The 26221-nt window shown below is 37.1% G+C and overlaps 1 protein-coding gene across 4 annotated transcripts in view; it reads left to right on the top strand.

Moving 5' to 3' along the window:
• The window catches only part of POLQ (DNA polymerase theta), a 195658-nt gene that overhangs the window by 123046 nt on the left and 46391 nt on the right, over positions 1 to 26221 (top strand). For all 4 annotated transcript variants that reach the window (XM_077118198.1, XM_077118200.1, XM_077118199.1 and 1 more), the window contains 5 exons: positions 10576 to 10769; positions 14156 to 14293; positions 15669 to 15843; positions 18161 to 18287; positions 18869 to 18990. In XM_077118198.1, the coding sequence (XP_076974313.1) occupies positions 10576 to 10769; positions 14156 to 14293; positions 15669 to 15843; positions 18161 to 18287; positions 18869 to 18990 (756 nt within the window). The remainder of the gene's footprint in view (positions 1 to 10575; positions 10770 to 14155; positions 14294 to 15668; positions 15844 to 18160; positions 18288 to 18868; positions 18991 to 26221) is intronic.

Consider the following 26221-nt stretch of genomic DNA (forward strand, 5'->3'; position numbering starts at 1 on the left):
TAAAGAAATTGAATTAGTCATTCAAAAGCTTCCTAAAAAGAAAAGTCCAGGACCAGACGGCTTCACATGTGAATTCTATCAAACATTCCAGAAAGAATTAGTACCAACTCTCCTCAAACTCTTCAAAAAAATCGAAGTGGAGGGAAAACTACCTAATTCATTCTATGAAGCCAACACCACCCTCATACCAAAACCAGGCAAAGATATTACAAAAAAAGAAAACTACAGACCAATCTCTCTAATGAATATAGATGCAAAAATCCTCAATAAAATTCTAGCAAATCGTATCCAACAACACATTAAAAGAATTATACATCATGACCAAGTAGGATTCATCCCAGGTATGCAAGGATGGTTCAACATAAGAAAATCAATTAATGTAATACACCATATCAACAAATCAAAGCAGAAAATTCACATGATCATCTCAATTGATGCAGAGAAGGCATTTGACAAGATTCAACATCCTTTCCTGTTGAAAACACTTCAAAGGATAGGAATACAAGGGAACTTCCTTAAAATGATAGAGGGAATATATGAAAAACCCACAGCTAATATCATCCTCAATGGGGAAAAATTGAAAATTTTCCCCCTAAGATCAGGAACAAAACAAGGATGTCCGCTATCACCACTATTATTCAACATTGTGTTGGAGGTTCTAGCCAGAGCAATTAGACAAGAAAAAGAAATACAAGGCATCAAAATAGGAAAGGAAGAAGTAAAACTATCACTGTTTGCAGACGATATGATACTATACGTCGAAAACCCAGAAAAATCCACAACAAAACTACTAGAGCTAATAAATGAGTACAGCAAAGTAGCAGGTTACAAGATCAACATTCAAAAATCTGTAGCATTTCTATACACTAGTAATGAACAAGCTGAGGGGGAAATCAAGAAACGAATCCCATTTCCAATTGCAACTAAAAGAATAAAATACCTAGGAATAAATTTAACTAAAGAGACAAAAAACCTATATAAAGAAAACTACAAAAAACTGCTAAAAGAAATCACAGAAGACCTAAATAGATGGAAGGGCATACCGTGTTCATGGATTGGAAGACTAAATATAGTTAAGATGTCAATCCTACCTAAATTGATTTACAGATTCAATGCAATACCAATCAAAATCCCTACAACTTATTTTTCAGAAATAGAAAAACCAATAAGCAACTTTATCTGGAAGGGCAGGGTGCCCCGAATTGCTAAAAACATCTTGAGGAAAAAAAACAAAGCTGGAGGTCTTGCACTGCCTGACTTTAAGGCATATTATGAAGCCACAGTGGTCAAAACAGCATGGTATTGGCATAAAGATGGATATATCGACCAATGGAATCAAATAGAGTGCTCAGATATAGACCCTCTCATCTGTGGACATTTGATCTTTGATAAGGCAGTCAAGCCAACTCACCTGGGACAGAACAGTCTCTTCAATAAATGGTGCCTAGAGAACTGGATATCCATATGCAAAAGAATGAAAGAAGACCCATATCTCACACCCTACACAAAAGTTAACTCAAAATGGATCAAAGATCTAAACATTAGGTCTAAGACCATAAAACAGTTAGAGGAAAATGTAGGGAGATATCTTATGAATCTTACAATTGGAGGCAGTTTTATGGACCTTAAACCTAAAGCAAGAGCACTGAAGAAGGAAACAAATAAATGGGAACTCCTCAAAATTAAACACTTTTGTGCATCAAAGAACTTCATCAAGAAAGTAGAAAGACAGCCTACACAATGGGAATCAATATTTGGAAATGACATATCAGATCAAGGTCTAGTATCCAGAATTTATAATGAGATTGTTCAACTCAACAACAAAAAGACAGCCAACCCAATTACAAAATGGGAAAAAGACTTGAATAGACACCTCTCAGAGGAGGAAACACAAATGGCCAAAAGGCACATGAAGAGATGCTCAATGTCCCTGGCCATTAGAGAAATGCAAATCAAAACCACAATGAGATATCATCTCACACCCACCAGAATGGCCATTATCAACAAAACAGAAAATGACAAGTGCTGGAGAGGATGCGGTGAAAGAGGCACACTTATCCACTGTTGGTGGGAATGTCAAATGGTGCAACCACTGTGGAAGGCAGTTTGGCGGTTCCTCAAAAAGCTGAATATAGAATTGCCATACGACCCAGCAATACCATTGCTGGGAATCTACTCAAAGGACTTAAGGGCAAAAACTCAAACGGACATTTGCACACCAATGTTTATAGCAGCGTTATTTACAATTGCAAAGAGATGGAAACAGCCAAAATGTCCATCAACAGACGAGTGGCTAAACAAACTGTGGTATATACATACGATGAAATATTATGCAGCTTTAAGACAGGATAAACTTATGAAGCATGTAATAACATGGAGGGACCCAGAGAACATTATGCTGAGTGAGTCTAGCCAAAAACTAAAAGACAAATACTGTATGGTCCCAATGATGTGAACCGACACTCGATAATAAACTTGGAATATGTCATTGGTAACAGAGACCATCAGGAGTTAGAAACAGGATAAGATAGTGGGTAATTGGAGCTGATGGGATACAGACTGTGCAATAGGACTAGATACAAAAACTCAAAAATGGACAGCACAATAATACCTAATTGTAAAGTAATCATGTTAAAACACTGAATGAAGCTGCATCCGAGCTATAGGTTTTTGTTTTGTTTTGTTCTGTTCTTACTATTATTACTTTTATTTTTGTCTCTATATTAACATTCTATATCTTTTTCTGTTGTGTTGCTAGTTCTTCTAAACCGATGCAAATGTACTAAGATGATGTTAAGAATTACTGATTGCATATGTAGAATGGTATGATTTCTAAAAAAAAAAAAAAAAAAAAAAGGACAGCACAATACTACCTAAATTATGTTAAAACACTGAATGAAGCTGCATCTGAGCTATAGTTGTTTTTTTTCTTATATATTTTTGTATTTTTTATTTTTATTTTTTCTCTATATTATCATTTCATTTCTTTTTCTGTTGTCTTGCTATTTCTTTTTCTAAATCGATGCATATGTACTAAGAAATGATGATCATACATGTATGTGATGATATTAAGAATTACTGATTGCATATGTAGAATGGAATGATTTCTAAATGTTGTGTTAGTTAATTTTTTTTAATTAATAAAAAAAAAAAAAGTGCAACTCGTAACCTAAGCTTAGCACCTAACTTTTGATGGTGATGCTATGAATTGGTTTGTTGCCCATTATCAGAATCACAAACTTTCCCCCTGTTTGAGAGGAAACTGTTCCAATATTTAAAGATAGTTTATTTTACTATAAAAAGAGGATACTGTGGTTTCCTTGCCAGAAAAGTATAAGAAACCCTCTAGATTTGTTATTTTTAATTTTTAAAATTTCAATGTCTTTTGTAAATGCTTTTTTTCTGCAAACTTTCAAAAGTGAGTGACTAGGATGTTAAATACATTCCGATACAGTTTAAGGCTTTCTGTTCATTAAGCTTTGTATAATTTGACTCAGGACTAAGCATCCTTATTGTCTTCTACATGTTTTATTTAGGTCCTTCCTATGGAGTGTCTTGAACATATGTGAATTGATTGTTGTAGTATAGGGTGAGTTTCTCTCTTTTTTAAAAGACTTAAGCTACAGAGATATATTAGCCATATTATTTTTTCAGGTACACTATCATGATTGGTTCATGTTATTATTTATTGGCCCTCTTATTTATTCATTATCATTTTAATAATATAACATAGAACTCTGAACCAGCATTATTAATAACTTATATGTACCTGTGTGTTCCTCCTTTCTTGCACATCCCTAGTTTTCTGTCTATTCTCTTATTTTTTTTAAATTGGAATTTTAAACTTTTGAAATTTAACACAGATAAATCTTAAGTTCAGACAATATATTATTTAGTTTTGCTTGTTTTTGAACTTTTTATAAAGTCTATCATTCTTGCTTTCTCATGTACTCTCATGTTACTAAGATTCATGCATATTATTGCAATTGTCTATAGTTTATTCATTTTCACTGCTGTGTAATATATCACTGTTTAAATATGTCAAAATTATCAGTTTTCCTATGATGAACATTATTTGGGCTGTATTTTGTTTGTTTTTTGCTATAACAAGCAGTTCTGTATGAATATGCTTACACATATCTCCTAGGACATGTGGGCAGAATTTCTTTGAGGTGTGTACCCAGAAGTAAGATTGTGCTGTTATGGGGATGGGAGTATTCAGCTTTACATGATAATGCTAAATTGTTTTCAAGAGTGGTGGTATAAGTTTACTGTTTCAACCAATTCATTGGTTGTAAAATGGCCATAATTTTCCTTTCTTATGCAGTCTTTGTTTTCTTGTAGCAAAGTTATTCTAGTTTCATGGGATGGGTCCATGAGTATCTGTTTCTGTTATCTGGAGAAGTTTGTGTATTAATTTGAATGATGTGTTCCTTGCAAGTTTGATAGAATTGCCAAAAACCATTTTACTGGAGTTTTGTTTGTGGAAAGTGTTTTTTTTAAACTGTTACTTTAATTTCTTTAATGATTATAGGATTATTCATTTGTTTTTATGTTTTGGTAAGCTATATTTTTCTAAGAATTTATTTCTTTCAGTATTGGCATAAAGTTATTGCTGTTTTTCTCTTTTTTATATCTCTGATTTATCCGTTATGCTCTCTTTTATAATATTGTTTATTATTTAATCTCACCAGACGTTTATCTAATTTTTAGTCTTTTCAAAGAACCAATTCTTTTGCCCTTGTTGGTTGTTACTATTGTTTTTGTTTTCGATTTCCTTGATTTCATTTCTTTGATTCTTGTTCCCTTGCAGTCCTTTTTCTAAATATATGCTTGACAATAAACTCATTATTTTTCAAATCATATTTTCCTTTCCAATTTAAGTATTCAAGGCTATAAATTTCCCTTTAAGCTTTATTTTCACTGTATCCTAAGTTGTGACATGTAATGTTTTTATTATCTCTTTCCAAATATTTTTAAATTTCCATTATGATATTTTTTACTCATGAGCTGTTATTTTTTTAAAAATTTTTTTATACAATTTTTTTAATTTTATTTTTTTAAATACCAAAAAACACAAAGAAAATGCAAACATTCCTATTTTGATCACTCCATTTTACATATATAATCAGTAATTCACAATATCATCACATATTCATTATCATAATCATTTCTTGGAACATTTGCATCTATTCAGAAAAAGAAATAAAATGAAAACAGAAAAAAAAAATTATACATACCATACCCCTTACCCCTCCTTTTCATTGATCACTAGCATATCAAACTAAATTTATTAAAAAATGCTTTTATTGATAGATCTTCACACATATGCACTCCATACATGGTATACAATCAGTGGCTCACAATACCATCACCTAGTTGTATATTCATCACCATGATCATTTTTTTAGAACATTTGCATTACTCCATGGAACGAAATAAAGAGAAAAAGGAAAAAAACTCGTATATGCCATATTCCTTACCCCTCCCTCTCATTGACCACTAGTATTTCCGTCTACCCAGTTTATTGGTATTTTGGGTATTTTGAATACCCAACAAAATTTTTTTTTATTTTTGTTTATTTTTATCCATATTTTTTAACTCATTTGTCCATGCTCTGGATAAAAGGAGTGACACAGTTTTTCAAAATCCCACCGTCACATTGTAAAAGTTATATCTTTATACAGTCATCTTCAAGAATCAAGGCTACTAGAATATAGCTCAACATTTCCATGTACTTCCCTTCAGCCACTCCAATATATCATAAACTAAAAAAGAATATCTATGTAATACATAAGAATAACCTTGAGGATAACGTCTCTACTATTTGAAATCCCTCAGCCATTGAAACTTTATTTTGTCTCATTTCTCTCTTCCCCCTTTTGGTCAAGAAGGCTTTCTCAATCCCTTGATGCCGGGTTCCAGCTCATCCTGGGAGTTATGTCTCACATAAGGGATAGGGCAATGAGTTCACCTGCTGAGTTGGCTTAGAGAGATAGGCCACATCTGAGCAACAAAAGAGGTTCTCTGGGGGTGACTCCTAGGCTTAATTATAAGTAGGCTTAGCCTATCCTTTGCAGGAATAAGTTTCATAGGGGTGAACCCCAAATTCGAGGGCTTGGCCCCTTGATTTGGTTATCCTCACTGCCTGCGAGAATATCAGAAATCTCCAAATGGGGAAGTTGAATATTTCCTCCTTTCTTACCAGTCCCCCAAGGAGATCTTGCAAATATTTCTTTATTCACTGTCCAAATTGCTCTGGGATATATTGGAGCGTCACACTAATCTGGACAAACCAATAAAATCTCACAGCCAATTCAAGATTCTGTGTACATATGGTATTCACCTAAACTGACCATACCATTTAAATTAGGTAACGCACTACCCAAAATATAAGGTTTGCGCCAATCAAACATCTTTCCCTTTGGTCTAATACACAAGTTGAATTTTTAAAATATGGATGTATCATCCTTTAGACTGTATCTTGATCTACCTTAGTCCTATCCAGATCAGCTTCCTTATCTCTACCCGAAGTCTGGTCACTTTTTCAACTTTTTAAACAGTTCCTATATGGGGGACTGCTGACTTTCATAGCTTTAGAGTTCTAACTCTGAGTCTCAGGTGTCATATAAATACCTGAAGTTTCTGGGAATGACAAGGTTATAAACAAACAGCTCAGTATCTCAGAATTTAGAAATAACAGTTATAATTCCTGAATATATGTGACTGCTGTAAGAGCTTGCAATCTAAGACCCTTTACAAGAGGCCCCGACTTGATAAACCATGTTCTTGATTTCAGTTCACTGAGTTTTTATATTATATTAGTCCATATGAGTGAAGCATGATAATATTTGTCTTTTTGTTCCTGACATTTCATCCAGCATAAAATCCTTAAGGTTCATTTATCTAGCTGTATGCCTCACAACTCCTTATTGTAGCCATACACCATAGTTCCCCCTTTTGTTCCTCAGTTGTTGTACCCTTAGGCCACCTCCATTCACTGTGAATCACCAATACTGCTGCTAGAAAAACCAGTGTGCAAATGTCCATTTGTGTACCCACACTCAGCTCCTCCCAGTATATACTGAGCAACGGGGTTTCAGAATCACATGGCAAACCCACCCCTAGCCTCCTGTGGAACACCACACTGCCCTCCAAGGAGCTGTACTTCTCATTTTTCCTATTGACAGTGAATAGTTACATCTCTTTCTCTGCATTTTCTCTAGCACTTGTTTCTCTCTCTTCATTTTTAAACAATTTTATTCACATGTTACAATTGACCTAAGTGTATAGACATGCTTTGGCTACCATAATCAATATGAAGACATTTCCTTTTCTTCCACAAAAATCCATATCCCTCCCTGACTCATGAATTATTTTGAAGATTGTTTTTTTATTTGCATGGGTAGGTACTGGGAATTGAAACCAGGTCTCTGGTGTGGCAGGCAAGAATTCTGCCACTGAGCCACCGTTGCGCTGCCCCGAAGATCATTTTTTAAACTCCTAAATATTGAGAAACTTTTAATTTTATAATTGTATTGCTACCTTGTTCTAGTTTGTAAGCTGCTGGAATGCAATATACCAGAATCAGAATGGCTTTTAAAAAGGGGAATTTAATAAGTTGCTAGTTTACAGTTCTAAGGCTGAGAAAATGTCCCAATTAAAACAAGTCTATGGAAATGTCCAATCAAAGGTATCCAGGGAAAGATACCTTGGTTCAAGAAGGCCAGTGAAGTTCAGGGTTTACCTCCCAAGTGGAAGGGCACGTGGCAAGCACAGTCAGAGTTTCTCTCTCATCTGGAAAGGCACATGGTGATCATGGTGTCATCGGCTAACTTCTCCTGGCTTCCGGTTTCATGAAGCTCCCCGGAAACCGTTTTCCTTCTTCATCTCCAAAGGTCGCTGACTAGTGGGCTCTCTGCCTCTTGTGGTTATGTCGTTCTTCTCTGGCTCTCTCTGAATCTCTTTCATCCTCCAAAATATTTCCTCTTTTATAGGACTCCAGAAACTTTTCCCCTTTATGGGTTGTGAGTGGGTCTCTTTCTTATTACCCCCTCCTTCCCTCCCTCTCTCCCTTCCTTTCTTCCTTCCTTCCCAAATGGGTGGAGACATGTCATCACCTAATCCAGCATAACAACCACTCTTGATTAAATCACATCTCCAGGTAGATGATCTGATTACAGTTTCAAACATACAGTATTGAATAGGAATTATTCTGCCTTTATGAAATGGGATTTTGATTGAAACATGGCTTTTCTAGGGGACACACATCCTTTCAAACCAGCACATAACTTCAAACTGAATTGTATTGTAGTTAGAGAACAAGTTGTGTAATGCTCTCTTTGAGAGTTTTTGAGACTTGCTTTATGACCTAAAACCTGAAATATTTTATAAATATTCTACATGTACTTTAAGAGAATCTTTATTCTAATTCTGGATACAGAATTTTATATATGTCAGCTAAATCAAGATTGCTGTTTAAATCTTCTGTATCTAATTGCCCCTGTGGTTCAGTCAATTTTAACCTTATATATATATTTGTGCACACATATACATACGTTAATATATGTATATATATATATTTTAAACATTTTTATTGTGAAATATAGCATACATACAAAAAAAAGCAATAAATTTCCAAGTACATTTTAACAAATAGTTATACAACGGATTTTAAAGTTTGGTAACGGTTACAGTTCCTTAATTTTTCACTTTTTCTTCTAGCTAGCTACTCCAAGATACTGGAGACCAAAAGGAATATCAATATATTGATACGGCAGTCACCCTCATTTGTTAGATCCTATCTTCTCTATTAAGAGTACATAAAAATCTTTATATATCTATTTTTATGTATTAGGTGCATACATGTTTAAAGCTGCTTTATTTTCCCTGCATAATATTTTTTATCATGTGACCATCTCTGGATTTTATTCTAAGCATAAATTCTGATATGAATATAGACAACTTCAGCTTTCTTTTGATTAATACTTGTTTCACACATTTTTTTAGTTCCTTTTAACCTTTCTAGGCCCTTATGCTTTAGGTGTGTCTTATAAGCAACATACAGCATATTTACTTTTCGAATCTACCAATCTCATATTTATTTTGACCATTGATAGATATTTATACTCTGTTTTTCTAATTTTAAAAAAAAATTTATTTCTATTTGTCTCTTTTTTCCCCCCTTTATGGGTTGTGAGTGGGTCTCTCCCTTATTACCCCCTCCTTCCCTCCCTCTCTCCCTTCCTTTCTTCCTTCCTTCCTCTGTTTTTCACCACTCCCTTCCACCTTAATTCCACTTTTCTCCTTACAAGTTTGGGATTTATGCACTCTAATTCTAGTCTTCTAGTATTGAAATTTTGCTTATGTATTTAACTTAAAATGTTTTAGAGTTGAACAATATTTTAATATCTAATCCTTCAATAAAATGAAACAATTTTGGAGCACTTTACATCTGATTTTCCTTCCTGATCTTTTCTGGGTCCTTATTTTTCTTCCTGAAGTATATCTTTTTAAAAATTCCCTGAGATATGAGCCAATTTTTAAACTATCGATTTAGAAACCTTGAACCAGTCTTGAACAGGCTCTGAAGTGTGACTGAGGGCTTACTCCCCAGGGGCCCATATTAAAGGGAAAAAAACGCTCCTTTGGGCAACATATCCTGCAAAAAGTTTCATGTTATTATGAACAGAAATGCCCATCTCAACATCTGCTATTTTTTGACAAGTGATGTTTTGTGCTGACGTCTATGTCCTAGGGACCCTGGGGTCGCATGGGTTTCAGCAAAAAAGATATGATAGAGGATCATGTCATCAAAAGAAGCTCCAGAAAAGTTTGAGAACTTGCTGGGGGTGTGGGCTGGGGTGGTGGGGAGGGAAGGGTTGGATATACAGAAAACAGTCTGCTCTGCAGTAATTTTCACCATCTATGCAGGAAATTCTGATTTTGTCTTCCAACACCTGAGTAGACTCAGCATCCAGCCAAGGCTGGCTAAGCACAAGAGGAGTTTTTCCAACCAGGTGGTCCCTTGCCTCTCAAGCAAATGCCTTCCATGTTATAGTTTCTTTTAATGCCACTTGTGGTTTCAAAACCACTTCCTGGAATTTTAAAAGCACTTGCGGAATAAGTGTTTTTCACACTTCTAAGAAAAAAAATAGTGCTCACATGTGACAGTTTGTGCATTGGACTCTCTTTGAATGAATAGAAAGGGAAGGGTTTGGTGTAGTCTTGATAGGCTGAGAATTATTTTTCATGCCACCGTTTATGAATTGTAGTTGTCATTTCCCAATTAGTTACCATAACTGGGCAGAAATTTAAGAAAAAAATATTGAAATTTCAGTAAAAATACAAAGAGTGGTAAAAAAAAAAAAAAAAAAACAAATTCTCTAAGATCATGTCATTTGCTGGTAAACTCTTTCAGTTTTTGTTTTGGGGATAGTCCTAGAAGACTGTATACTGAAGGATGAGCTTATACAGCATCTCTGGATTTTCTTAGACGAATTCTATGTATGTTTACATAATGCTGCTGATCTAGGCATTTAGCGGATGAGTTAATGTTTTCTGTTTTTCTTCCAGATGTTTTCTGTAAAGTGGAAATGCCTTCTCAGTACTGCTTGGCCTTGCTGGAACTAAATGGAATTGGCTTTAGTACTGCAGAATGTGAAAGTCAGAAACACATAATGCAAGCCAAGCTGGATGCAATTGAGGCTCAGGCCTATCAACTAGCAGGCCACAGTTTTTCCTTCACCAGTTCAGATGACATTGCTGAGGTTGTATCATGGGAATAAGGTTTAGAAAAAAATAATTTTTGAGTTAAAAACGAGTTTTATGTGTGTGTGTTTCCTAACATGTGTGTGTTTCCTAACATGTGTAACATGTTTGAGTCCCACATCATCCTTTTACTAACTTGTTCATGACCTTGAGCCACTACATCAACTCTTTGTCTCAATTCTTCATCTGTAAAACAGGAGTGATGATAAAATTTACTCATAGGGTCATTGTGAGGAATAAAAGATACAATAAATATAAAACACTTAGAATAGTGCCCAGCATCTAGTAAGTGCTCAAGAAATATTGCATATCTTCATAAAATTGTCTGTTTTCAGCCACAGAGTTGCATGTTATAAAGAGAGGGGAATTTTATTTCTTTTAATCACTTGATATGTTTATATTGATACACCAATTTTTGACAAATTGGTCAAAAATATATCAAAAATATATAATCTGTGGCTATCAATATAAGTAAGCCTGTACTAAAGGTAGGAAATGGCACTCTTGTGATTCATGTGGATACAAGGGTCTAGATCATACTCTGGGTGTCAGTAAAAGTTCTTTGATATTATCGGTTTATTTTTAGGTCTTCATGTTAAAATGGAAGCTACATATAAGGTACTTAACAGTCAGTGGCTGTTTGATTCTTAATTTGAATCTTTGAATTGGGCAGATTATTACTAATCACCTAGAGCTCTGTGGTCTAATAAAGGAGCAACTAGCCAGTTGTGGCTATTTAGATTTAAATTAACAAAACAAAATTTATAAATTCAGGTCCTTATTCATTTTGGCCACATTTCAAGTGTATAATAGCCACATATGGCTAGTGGCTACCAGATGGTACAGTGCAAATACAGAACATTTCCATTATTGCAGAAAGTTCTGTTGTATGGCACTGGTCTAGAGCAAGAGTCACTTAACTACAGATTACCAGTTAGATCCATCTTGCCACTTCTTTTTGTAAATAAAATTTATTGGAACACAGTTATGGCTGTTTGTTGCCTATGGCTGCTTTCATTCTATAACAGCAATGTTGAATAGTTGAGACAGACAGTAAAACCCACAAAGCTGAAAATATTTACCATCTGGGTCTTTATAGAAAACATTGCGAACCCCTGGTTAGCATGTATTAGTGAAAAGTAAAAAGACTAGGGTTTGCAGGCTCTACCATCTAATTCTTATTCTACTACTTTCTGGCTGTGCAGCTTCAAACAAATTTCTTAACTCCCTGAACCTGTCTGAATTTTTCAGATTTACCAGAAAAGTTGTTGTAAAGATTGCAGCCATTAAAGCATCTAGCATAATGGCTGGCACATGGTAAATGCTCTGTAATTATTAGTACATTTTGCCACCATCCAGTTCTACCCCTTCATTTCATAGGTGTGTAATTGATACTTGGAGAAGTTAATTAATATATGAAGGTTTCAAAATTAATTCTGAAGCTTTCACCAAAAATAAAAGCTTAAGATCAACTACATTTAAATAGATAAGTTGAGGTCTTTGTTTTGTCTTATTCGTATAGGTCTCCCTTTCTGGGATTACTGATTTATTATTATTTTAATAGTTTTATTTTTTTCATTTTCCTACCCATTTATTTCATTCTCTTTCCTAACTTGCTATTTATATACTCTTAGATATCTGAACTAATGCAAGATTCCTAGTGAAATTTGAATTTCTGATAAGCAGTGAGTAATATTTTGGTGTATGCCCATGCAATTTAAATTTAAGTGGACATAAAGTAATTTTATTTGTTATATTTGGCAGCCCTAACTAGTATGTATGCATATATTACATCTTTATGACACAGTTATTGGGCAAAAAGTTACTAGCGTTTACAGTAGGCCTCAATGTCTATCGTTCTCAAGAACCTAACTTATTACACACTACTTAAAATTGGAGCCATATCTTTGTTTCTATTGTGATAACTACTCTAGGGAAGCATGGGCATATCCTTCCCTCCACCTGATAGTGGAAAAAAATTTTGTGCTTATGCAAATTTTAAAAATGATTTCTTGAAAAATGACCCACTTAAGTCCACTTATGGAGTATAAATGAACAGGTAGATATAAAAGATAGTGTTCTGAATTGCCTGAGTTATAACCCCTTTAATTTGAAACTAATGAATTTAAGATTTATATCAGGTCTCTCCTCTGCCCCAGAAACTGGATCCCTGCCCTGTGTGGGCTTGTTTCTTCAGTGTGGTTGATATTGCTTACCAGCCAGTCTCTAGCCATCACTATTGTTCCACTGGGTTGACTACCTTTTAACTTTTTGTTCCCAGGTACTCTCAGGATCCATCATTTTGATGGTGGTGTAGATAACTTTTTTAATTGTGAAAGTTTAATATACAAACATATATTCTTGACATAAAAACATTCCATACATACATTTTACTCATCTGCCCATACCCTAGGTATAAGGAACATCAGACAGAAGGTTCTCACAATCACACAGTCACATTGTAAATGTTATTCTAGATGACTTTTTTTTCCAAAATACATTAAAAAAATTTTTTTCGAATATAATAAACGCAATCATTCTTAACATATGATCATTCCATTCTACATATATACTCAGTAATTCACAGTATCATCATATAGTTGTATATTTGTTATCATGATCATTTCTTAGAACATTTGCATCAATTCAGAAAAAGAAATAAAAAGAAAACAGAAAAAAAATCATACATACCATACCCCTTACCCCTCCCTTTCATTCATCCCTAGCATTTCAATCTATTAAATTTATTTTAACATTTGTTCCCCCTATTATTTATTTTTATTCCATATGTTTTACTCGTCTGTCAATTAGGTAGATAAAAGGAGCATCAGACACAAGGTTTTCACAATCACACAGTCATATTGTGAAAGCTATATCATTATACAATCTCTAGATTTTTGAGGGTAGACTTTTTGAATACCCTCCAACCTTGATGTCCTCTGATGTTGTGATCACACAATAACTCTATATTTCCCATGGTGTTTGTCACATTGAGTCACTGTGGGGTATGAATGATTGAGTAGTCATGTTGGTTGCTACTTCAAGGGGTAGTAGGAGAGCTCATAATCCTTAGAGTCACCTGAAGTCTCAATGTCAATAGTTTATCTACCAGCTGCTTAGCACAGAGTATGCATTCTTGTGCTTTTGACTTTTTAAAAGCCTGTAATTAGTGTTAATCTGATTGTGCCTGAATTAGACTACTTCGAGTATAAGTAGTCACTTCCATCATTTATTAAATGTGAGAATTTGAACTTGTCCAAAGGACACATTCCTCCAACCCATGTTGAACTGTAGAGATTGCTTTCTCATAAAACTATAAAAACGTTTTCTGAATAAAAGTACCTACAATTTGATTCTTGACTAAAGAAGCAATCATTTCCTACAGGTCTTATTTTTCGAATTGAAGTTGCCACCAAATGGAGAAATGAAAAACCAAAGCAGTAAGAAAACTTTGGGCTCTACCAGAAGAGGGAAAGAAAATGGACGCAACCTAAGACTGGGAAAACAGTTCAGCACTAGTAAGGTACGCTGTGGGGCAGTGGACAGAATCTGAAACTGCTTTTAGCATTTTGCTGTTTTTTTATCAGCATCAGAATACTGATGACCCAAGATCCAGCATAGCCCATCTCTCACCATTTGAGCTTATCCAGATAAAAACAAATTGGATTTGGCTTTTATAGCCACAAAAGCTATGGAGACATCCCAATGTGGAAAATCCAGACCATATAGAAATTGTATCCTTCCTATCATTAAAACAGTAAACTCAGACCTGTATACCTATAGACACTATTTAATTCTTGACTTCCCTTACTCTTGGATTTCTGATATATTACTTGTGTACAGTTATATGAAATAGAGAAAGGTTTGGAAAAATCAAAACAACAGCAACAAAAAATATCCGATAGATATAAAACATTTTTTTTTTTCAGTACGAGGGCCAAAATGGAAAGCTTTCTATGGGTTTGTTTTAAGAATGCAATCTGCTAATTTCAAAGTAAAATGGTGAATCACAATCTGTGGAAAGGGTATGCATAGTGAGAGAGACGGGAGGAAGGGTTTAAATTCCTACTTACTGAATAAGTTTTAAGGAGCAGTAAAGATAAAAAGTTCAGTCAGTGGCCATGGAGGGCTCTCTCAGTTGGCATTCTGTATTATTTTGACCCTAATGCCATCAGGTGTGACTTGCCCCCACTTGGGGAGTTTCCACAGCTCCATGGTGTAGCATAGCCTTTTTAAAATTTTTTGTTTTTCAGATTTTGCGATATATTCACTTATATATTCCATCCAAAGTGCACAATCAATATCTCACAGTATCATCCCTTAGTTGTGCAAGTCAGACTCAATTTTAGATCATTTTCATTGCTCCAAAAAGAAAATTATTAGGTAGACACATAAGAAGAAAACCCAAAAGCGTAGCTTTTTATTTGTGCTCCCTAGCACTTGTACTTGACAAATTTCTGGTTTTTAGTGGTTCATTGGAAATCCATAGCATGGAAAATTCAAAGTTTAAAAATGAATGCCTTCTGATTTCCTTGAGAGAGAAACCATGAAAGTATAAGGGTAAGAAGGAAAAAGCTGGGAAACTTCTAGTCATGTGAGGCATATAAGAGATGATACAAACTATTAGGTTGAAGGGTAGGGAAGCAAAAATTTTGTTAAGTTTACATGTCACTGATTTTTTTTTTGAAGGTATTTCTAAATTGATCTTACTCAGCATTAATGTTTGCATTTTATAAGCCATAGTTAGCATAGTTTTATCATTATGATCCCCCTCCTCCAAACAAACAATGGTTTTAAGTTGTAAATCCAAGATTTATAAATCTAATTTTGGGGCTATATTATTTGCCTGTGGACTTTGGACAAGAATCTAATCTCATTTTAATGTATTTTTTTGATAGGATGTTTTAAATAAACTAAAGAGATTGCATCCTTTGCCAAACTTGATATTAGAGTGGAGAAGAATCACTAGTGCTATTACCAAAGTGGTGTTTCCCCTGCAGCAGGAAAAGCGTTTGAATCCTTTTCTTGGAATGGAAAGAATTTATCCAGTATCACAATCACACACTGCTACAGGTGATGAAAAATCTTAAATATGAATGATACCCAATTGTGAAGGAAAAAATTCATATGTGCTTATAAAGACCAAGGAATTCAAGTGTTGATCATTGGGTTCAATGAAGTTCCACAAACATTTATCAAATATGTTATAATGAAGATATAGAAAAATACAACTTTGATAACAGAGATAAGCTTTAGTAAAATACGGTTTCTGCTTATAAGTACTGTATTAAGTAATTGGTATGTCTGAGACACTGCTTTGGATGAGAGGGTATATAGAAATAAAATATTTATTTGAGTCAATAATAATTTCATTTTACTCCCAGTCCTCTCTTGGGCTACTTAAGATTCTAAGGGGCCTGTGGGGTATCTTTTTAAATAAGTAAGTGTCCCATTTTACCCAAGCAGAAAAGAAAGCTGTAGAGTGCTTTGGGGCCACATAGACCTCTTGGGTTAAGTATAATCTGGTGAGAAAAAAATGCATTTTTATCCTAGGCAGTGCAAAAACTCTAAATGCTTGCCAATGCAGTGTACAGTGAGAGAAGGGATAGCATTACTCTAGTGAAGATAGTTGGTTTAGATCGGAGGTATGGAACATGGGCTTTGAAAGATTTTAATCCTGGTGCTCTAAATCTTTACAGAGATACTTAATCTCTCAATGCCTAAGCTTCCTCACGTGTAAAACAAGGTAATAATAGTCCTACCTCCAGATAATTGTGAAGGCTAGATAGATTAATGCACGTTAGCTGTTTAGAATAGAACATGGCAAATAGAAGTGCTCAATATCTTGTTGCTGTTATTAAGGAAGGATGCACTGGGAGGAGCCGCTTTTCTCTCTGTTTGCTTCTTCCCTGTTCTGAATGAATTTTAACTCTTTTCCTTTCTCCTTATTTAGCTAAATTCTTGGTCCTTAGCCATTTCTTGCCTTGCTGCTATTTAAATTTCATTTTGAAACATATATTAATGTTGTAAACTTGTATAAAAGAAAATCCTTGGTGATGGAAAAGCAAAATCAACTTAGAATTTTCAAAGGTGTTATATATTTGTTACTTATAAAACAGAAGTTAAATTTTTTTTCCTGATTGGTTTTCATCATAATATGCCTACATTTAAAGAGTATTTCTAAAATGCAGGCCAAGAATAGTATAAACATTTCATTATTCAAAGTCATCTTCACGAAGCTATATTCATGCTTTATTATTTATTTTTACTGTTTTTTTTTTTTTTGGTCTCCCAGTGTTACTGCATTAATTTATCCAAGAAATCAGGGCATTATGATGAATATTTACTATTATTATAGAAAAAAAGAATATGCTGAAGTAGAAAAAACATTGGATAACTTCTATATGTTAGCTTGGTAACATTGAATAGGCATATTTAATGATAATTATAAAGCTACCTTTGGTTGAGCGCTTTAAAAAAAAAAATAAAAGCTAAGTAAGGAGGACCTCATAATACTAGGGGTTTATATGATAAACAATTTTATTAAAATGCCCAAGGTTTGAAATGTCTGATTCATCAAAAGATGAAACTATATATTAGTTGGTTGAGTCTGTTACAGTGGAGAAAATATAAAACAAGGTTTTATTGTCACTGTACATGTCATAAACATTGCAGTAACAACCACGTCAGTGCTACTGTTTAGTTTCTTGATGAGTGATAATGTTGATGAAGAATTTGGGCTAGGTGATACCTTGGAAGTTGCCATGTCTCACTGTTACTCTGCCTCCTGCGTTAGCTGATCCTCTGATCCCAGTTGTCTCTCTTCATCATTCAATTGCTCTTATGTTCCCAATCCTCTTCTCTGTATTTTGTACATTCCTGGCTTGTAGATTTTTATAGTCATTTCTCCAAGGATCCAATTGATTAGCCTTTTGTAATATATATGGCTGTTAATTTATTTGATAGTGCTGACTTCCAGTACTCATATATTTAGCATAGGAATAGTTCACTTTATCCAATTACTTCTTAGAGATTGTTTTCTAGAGAGCTAGATTAATGTAAAACATAGTATTACAGCTGATTCATATATTGAGATTGATTTTTAAATTATTTTATGTCATCATTAGTTACATGAACTTGATGAAAAATGAATCATTTAACCATCAGTTTAGTTGATTTAGCAATGCAGAGCATGCTTTTTTTTTCATGGGCAGGCATTGGGAATTGATCCTGGGTCTCCATGACAGGCAAGAACTCTGGCACAGAGCTACCATTACACCACACCAGAGCATGCATTTTTAAGACAAAAAAAATGCAATTACTATTAAAATATATGTCAGGGTTTTTTTTCTCTCCCTAATTTTAATTCCTTCATTCTGCTTGATTTTAGGACGAATAACCTTCACAGAACCAAATATTCAGAACGTACCAAGAGACTTTGAGATCAAGATGCCCACACTAGTAGGGGAAAGCCCACCTTCCCATGCCCTAGGCAGAGCCCTACTTCCCGTGGTCAGGTAGACTCTACTTCTCTGTGTTCGTCTTAATATGTTTTTGTGGGTTTGAATGTCTCAAAAATAGCCTATTGGACAAAATAATGAAATTATTTAAATTCTCTGTTCCAAACATTACACGTTTCAAATTCTGAATCTGTCTATAAAAACTAATTGGTGTGAAAGACTGAAAATTGGGCCATTTATTAAAACCACCAAATATTTGTCAAATACTAAAGGGAAGAGTTTCACTATGTCAGAGACAACCCTTTACCTCCCTTTTCCATATATACATAAAAAAATAGAAGAAGCATAGAGATAATTTATATTAAATATAATTGGAGAGATTTGTTGAGTAGAGCTAATATGAGTGAGTTATCTCAGAAATGCTTAGGAAAGGCTATTACAGAAATGTTTTATTGAATGTATAATTGAATATTTACTAAAAGAGGTCTAGTAGTGTTCAACTTGAAAGTGAGTCTTGAATAGCAATGCTGTTTCTATATTTATTAGATGGAAATATTGTCTTTACTGAGAATCAGACTGTTTTTTAAATATATTTGAGACTACATCATATCCAGCTGATGATCTTGTTTTCGCCACAGAGGAGGAAATAAAAAGGGTTATAACTTGAACCCTGGACCCCAGGCACAGATGGAGGAGAGAGGATCAGATAGAGGAATGCCATTTTCTGTTAGCATGCGACATGCCTTTGTGCCTTTTCCAGGTAAAGTGGTTGATAGTTTTTGAGCTTTTCATTCAGTGGGGATGGTTTTCAAAGCTCCAGTAAAACTTGAATTTTGAATAAATCTTGGAAGTATGCATTGATCTCTCAATCTTTCCTTTGTACAATTGAGCTTGTTTTTCTCCTTTATGTTGCTGGGTTTATAAGTTATCACTATTTTTGTGAAGTTATCACTATTTTTGTTATTAGCTCAGTATGAAACTCCTCTTGTGTATGCTCATAATCAGCAGTCTGCTGAAACCACATTTTCCAAAGCCATTGTAAATCTTTTTACAAAACCCAGTGGTATTTTCTCAATCCTCATCCGCGACTTCTCTCTTTCCTCAATTTCTCTCCTCCCTTGACCTCTAAGGTCACAATATTAGCCTGTTTTTCTTATTCTGTCTCTCGTTCCGACTCTGCTTTGAGCTCTTCTTCCCCCCCCCCCCCTGCTACTTCTGATTGCGTGAGGTGACACCCAAGGCTATCTTCGTTTTTCCTAGCTTCTTTGTCACCAGAATATTTTGAAGTCATGGTCTGACTCCCAAATCATATCTACTATTGGCATACATATTTGTTTTTTTTTATCTTTTGCCAGTTGGCAGGTCTGGGCAAATGGAAGAAACCATCTGAATAGATTTATGTTCTGTGAGAGACTTATATTTCAAGGTTGAATTTTGGCCTATGAAAGGAATATCACAATTTCCAGTTATGCTTTTTGAGTATAATTAAATCGACAAACAAAATTCAGTCTGAGTTGTCTAAGAGAGTTTCTAAGAAGTCTGTGTGATGTATGGATAGTTTCCTAACAGACATTTCACATTCCTGGATTTTTTCTTTTATGAGTGAGGGATAATCCAGAAGCTGACTGGGATTTAAAGCAGTTCTGTTTGATAGAAATACAGTGTGAGGGACATTTAGAATTTAAATTTTCTAGTAGTCACATTGTAAAGAATTCCCCAGTTTGAATATTTGAAACGTCTTAACAGATTTCACAGAGCATATTAATATTAAAGATTTTTATTAAAGGTAAAGGATATAGTGCAGTCAAAGAAAGAAAATGCAGGCAAGGGAATTTTGGATCCAGAGACATCCTATGTACAAACTCCCCAGAGGTCTTAATTCAAACAGGATTATCTTTGTCCCTAGCTTGACCAACCAATTATATCTGTTAGAATAATTTAGGTTTAAAGAGGGCTTCAAATCAGCATTTCTGATCATATAATTAAGCCAAGCTGACTTAATCATTAGCCAGTTGGAAGCCATCTGTAAAGAAACTGAATCTGGGGATCTGTAGGAGAGTTTCAGATCTTCAGCTACTCATCATAAATACTGTTTCCCTTATCTTGGCCAGTAATCCAGGTGTTCCTAGAGGTGGAGATAGAGCGTTTCAATCTACCTCTGTGTCAAATCTCTCTTCCACACACACTGAAATAGGAGAAAAAAGTTGACATTAATCTTGATGTTATTTTTTTGTTTAATCCAATGTACTCAAAATATTATTTCAACATGTAGTCAATATAAGAATTATTGCTTAAATGTCTTACATTTTTTTCATATGATGTCTTTTAAATATGGTCTGTTTTATAGTACATCTCAGTTTAGTTGCTAGATTTTTCATTTGAAATACTTGACCTGTTTTTAGATTTCATAAAATTTGCAGTTGAAAAAATAGATTTGCATGCTCTAGTTGTTTCTAACATACTTTAGAATTTTCAGTAATTGAATTGAGTACCTCTGGGAATTTAATCACGTCCTCCAGAAAAGACATGTTCAAATCCTAACCGCTGGTCCTGTGAACCCATTTATTTGTAAATAGGACTATTGAAGAAGGTATGGACTCTTGTGAATAGGATCTTAAAGATCCTATTTAGATGAGGCCAAATTGAATCAGTGTAGGCATTCGTCCATATTATTGGAGTCCTTATAAGCAAAGGAAATTGAACACAAAGGAAGTAGTCAGAAGAAATCGGAGAATGAAGCAAAGTGTCGTGTAGCAGAGGCAGAAATGCAAGCCAGGGAATGTGGCAAGCTGGCACCAGGATTCCTACCAATCTGGGGAAAAGTATAGGTGGTTGAGACTTTGATTTTGGACTTTTAGCCTCCAAAACCATGAGACAATAAATTTCTATTTCTTAAGCCAACCAGTCTGTGGTATTTTCATAGCAACCCTGGCAAACTAAGACAGTACCAAAAAAAAAATTTTTTTTTTTTGCATGGGCAGGCATCGACACTCGAACCCAGGTCTCCGGTATGGCAGGTGAGAAAGAACTTTGCCTGCTCAGCCACCATGGCCCACCCAACATTTTCTATTTTGACTTACATCCACATTGACAAAACTGGTTCATCTTTTTTAGAAGTATTGAATAGACTTTTAAGCAGCCGTGTATCAGTTTCAAAACTATGTCTTGTCCAAGATAAATAAATTCACTATTATGTCTCATTCTTATGTTATTATAACATCAAGTTCAAAGGGAATCTAAACTGAATTACTTAACTGAAAAGCAAATTTAAAATTAATATTATAGAGAGAACTGCCCCTTCCAGACACCTGACTTCCGGAGCCGTCCAGACATCACCTGACCCCCTTGCTTAAAAACCGCCCACGCCATTACCCAGGCGCTGACTCACTTCCCTCCATCTTGGGTTTGGTGCGCTCAGCTCAGGAGCACAGAAAGAAATCCGCCTGGTTTAAATTTTCCGGTCTACCTTCCTTCTTTCTCACCCTTTCGCCTCCTAAACCTTTCAGCTGTGACCTCTTTCCTGTCCTTGGCACCCCAAAGAGAAGGCAGCCGTGTACAGGTGAGGCTGACATGACACTCAGCGCTGATTTCAGGGACCCTCTTTCACCCTGAGTATCACCCTGTGTCCTCTGTCGCTACCTGCAGAAGAGAACTGTGCTTTCCTCTCCGGATTAAGAAGAGGAGGCGAGCGGCTCCATGCAGTGGGGAGTTGGCGCTACCCCTCCCTCTTATCAGTCCGTCGTTATGGGTGTTACTCAGGAGCCACCGCCCCCCAGCTCCGGCCGTACCTCTTCTGGGAAGCCCGTCCTTGTGGGCCTCCTCACTGAGAGAATTGCCTCCTTCAGGGGCGAAGCAGTCACTGAAGTCCACTTAACCTGCTCTCGCTCCGTCCCTCCCCAGCCCTCCAGCCCCATGTCCATCTGTGGGAAAACTGACTCTATGGGGTTTTGGGAAGAGTGGCCAAGACTACACAATGAGGCAGGTAAAGTTGAGATGAAGCCGTTTTTGTGTGACTTCAGAGGTCGCATCCTGTGCACTACATCCTGATACCAGTTCCTTTAAGGAAAAAATGCATTTTCATCCCTCCGGCCCAATGCCGTAATGACTGGCGTTTTCCAAAATTTGCGCAGTGGCTAGGACATTTTACAGGTCCATCATTCTTTGTTGTTATGGGTTTAAATTGCTAAGGCTCTGAAGTCATTGATTTTGACTGTACATCTAGTTTGCGTGTTTTATATATCAATATGCACAGAAAGGCTGGAAACATGAGAAAGCAATAAGAAGGATCCCAGAAGCACAGTGAGCTGGGTGGAAAGAGTTTAGACTTTGGAATTCGCTATGCCTCTACTCCAGTCCTTAACTGTTAGGACAGGGGCTCGTGTGATCCACCTGAGTCTCAAGTCCTTCACGTATAAAATGGGGATGTTAGTAAATACCACATAGGTCTGTTGTAAGAAGTGGAGGCATACGTAAAGTGTCCATCACAAAATTGGACACCTTGAGACATGCATTAAAGGTTAGACATTATTAGACCTATTATGTTTGTCACCCCCATCCCAGCTTAGATATGTATAAGGCGTAGAGACAACATCCAAACACAATCCTCATCGTCCCTGTGTCCGACAGAAGTGTAAGCAGCTCGACACAGAGCTGAGGCTGCACCCTGTTCGCCGCGCCGCCCTCTGCCCTCACGATCACTGTGCCAGGGCTGGCTGGGCCGACCGAAACTAAAGCAGCGATTTAGGAGACCTAGGTTCATGGCCCATCTCTTTATTAGCTGTTCATCAATTTTCCAGTATATAAAATAAAAATTGGGGGCTGGACAATGCATAAGACTCTTACCACTCCAAGGAAGGACATTTGAAAGTCCCTGGAGTGAAATCCGTGGGGCATTTTGTTGTTTGAACATCAATTCAGTAGCCCAGCAAGAGACATTTAGGGCAGCAGGCCAAAGCCAACTCACCTTCCATTGATTCCTGACTTCAGTGCAAGGGAAAACATGATGCTCAGAGTGAATCGGAGTTCATCAACTGTACTGATATATGGAACTGGCCATCTGATGGCTGAATAACACAACACAGATAATGGAAGCTGTTGAAAGGTCCGAGGAGCTGAGGAGAGGAACTCGGACTTGTTCAGCACAGGAAACAGGGTGTGAGGGGCAAGGGAGCAGGTCCGCCCTCCCCAGAATATGTGTATGCCTGTGTAGGAGCCACTGGAATAGCTGGGTGTCCTACATTATTTTTTTCAAAAGGAGAGCTTTTTCTAGTGAAGAAAGCTTTCCTTAGAGCAGAGGTATCATGCCACACCGCCTCCTGACCTCCACATCCCACCTGGACGAAAGAGACCTGCTGGACACTTCCCACCAGGAGCCGCCTGAAACCCACCCTTTCCGTGTGTGCCTCTGCAGATTTGAAACTTAGGTAAGTGCCAAAACAACGTTGCTATGAAAAATAACACATCTAGGAAGCTTGTAATTCATTGTTAACTCAATTTTAACTCTAAGGAGAATATGTTAATGCGATTTTGTGGCTAGTGTTCTATTTTTGAATCTACGTACTTAAGCACAGAACCATTTGAAAGAGATGTACAAGAAGGCAGAGAAGTATAAACACACCACAGCATGAGGAGGGCTTGAAAAGACCGTTTGTTGAAAGAAACTATGGATATGGAAAAATTATGGCAAGAGTGTGCTTTTTCTTCTATTACTTTTCCCGTTACAAAGAATATGGGAAAATCTGTCACGTAGGTGTATCCATTGCAAAGCATTTGTTGCTTTCTTTCTCTAGTATTTCTGATACCATGGCAACAGAGCGTAATTCCCCAGTCTGCACTCCTAGATAGATTGGAGAATGGCTGCTCTTTTAATATAGTGAAATTCGGTTTGGGGACAGGTCCAGGCTCCAGGAAACCAATTCATTTCTCACTCAGGCAATTTCTGTGTTAGAACACTCAGCTGTCAATTATTCTCTCACCAATTTCCCAAGCATATGCTTGTGGGGCAAGGATATTTTCAGCTAACTCTTCCCTGGGGGTGAGTATCTGTAAATGGAATGGGGAAAGAAGTAAAAGACAAGTTGGGCTGTTATGGAAAGGTTTCCCCTTACAGAACTTGAGTTGGGACACTAGCGTATAAATGATTCATCTGAGGTTATAGCCGCAGGCCTCGGGGCCCTTCGGAGTCGGCATCCGTTGGGATAAGTCTTCTCCTGCTTCCAGAATGTCACCTCGGGGTGATTTCAGCCCATTCTCTCGGCACAGCCTCAAACTTAATGTGCCTGCACTGAGACTCCAGTGAAGAGCAGAATTTGGGGGTCCGTGAACACTTAGGATGCCTGGTGGTTTTGAGTTCCTGAGGGGATACTGCCCTCCAAGCCTTGTTCATTGAAATCTTTTTTGTATTCATTTTTCTGCTGTGTGAGAGTCTGGAGTACATTTCCCGGGTTAGAGACCTGGTGGGGTCTTGTTAGGAACATTCATCCTCATCGCACGGCACTGCAGAAGCAGTGCTTGGAAGGGGAAAGCACCTCACAGATGACTTGCCTGGCAGTTCTCCCGGCTGCTTCCAGAGCTGGGGCATGAGCCCGTGTCTGCGGGCAGCGCCGCCCCGCGATCGTACCCTGGGGGGCCCCGGGGCTCCCGGCCGCCCACAGGCATGTCTTATCAGTGACAGTGCATGTCAGCAGCTCAGCGCCCAGGGTCCGCCTTCTAACTCGGCGCATCAGTCACATCTGTTTGGGGGTAAGGATCCCCTCAAGTGCCCCAAAATGTGCAACTAAGAATAAACTGGCCAGAAACAGCAGCGCCTTAAGAAACCACAGCTGCGTCCGTCAAGGGTGTGCTGCCCCCCGCATGGCTCTCCAGGGGCCGCGGCGCTCTCTAAGGGGCACCCCTGCTTCCCTCTGTGAGTGGCTCATCTCTCCTCTGGACCAGCCGTGGCCTCTGTTTACTGAGACGTTTTCCTCCCTCATGACCCCCTCCTGCTGACGGCTTGTCTTGGTCTGAACCGCACTCTTGGCATTTTCCCCACTTCTGACTCTACCGTCAAGCAAACATTTTTTAGCTATTTCCCGTGCAAATTTTTGATAATTCCTTCATTTATACTTTGGTGCCAGGCTACAGATTTCTTGAGAGTTTATGAATTGCCATCCTTGAGTTAGGTGCGGTTCTTGATTCCATCAGTCATGGTTGGGTGGTGGCACGAATTCCCGTGGCATCACCCCTGGCTTTGGGCGGGGGTCAGTTCAGCTCCTTGGGGCAGCTTCGGGGTGGCAGAAGCACCCTGGCCGCTCACTGCACCTTGAGACACCTGTTAATGTGAGTCTGGTCTCTTCTGAGCATGAGCAGTTGTTCCTGCTCTAGGAGTCGCGTAACGACTGCACTTCCACCCTTTTGTAAGGGCTGCAGAGGTAAGCGAGTAGTAGTGCTTCCGTTTTTAATCAAAGACAGCATGATTAATGCAGTACGAGAATAACAGTTGCACACTTTTAGTAGTTGTGATGACAACAGTAATTTTGTAATGGATGTAGTGTTAGTTGGAAGTAGTAGGCGTAACAGGACTAGATGACATGCATTTAGTCGGTGCTCAAATCCTGTCTGGAAGGAAGAGTTGTTTCATTTGCCCCTTGCTGAGTCCTGGCCTCAAAGACCTGCCCAGAATTCCAGGGCTTAGAGACTGGGCCTGCACGAGAGAAAAATAAAACTCAAGCTAAATTAAGAGGGGAGAGAAAATTGATTTGTTTATGTCACTAAAGAATCCAGGGCTTCAGACTGGTTGCATGCAGAGGTCTAAACCACATCTAGAGTTTTGTCTTTTGGTTTTGCTTCCCAGTAGGTTGATTTAATTCTCAGCAGCACTCGTGCACCTGAGGCTGAGACGAGAGGACGAGAGGCTGGCTCGGGAGGATGCAGAGGAGGTCAAAGTGCCACCTGCCTCCACCTTCCCACATACCTTCCATTCGCATGTGGTGTTGGGCCCCAACCTTAATTTT

This window comes from Tamandua tetradactyla, chromosome 10, assembly GCF_023851605.1.
Source record: "Tamandua tetradactyla isolate mTamTet1 chromosome 10, mTamTet1.pri, whole genome shotgun sequence".
Taxonomy (NCBI): domain Eukaryota; kingdom Metazoa; phylum Chordata; class Mammalia; order Pilosa; family Myrmecophagidae; genus Tamandua; species Tamandua tetradactyla.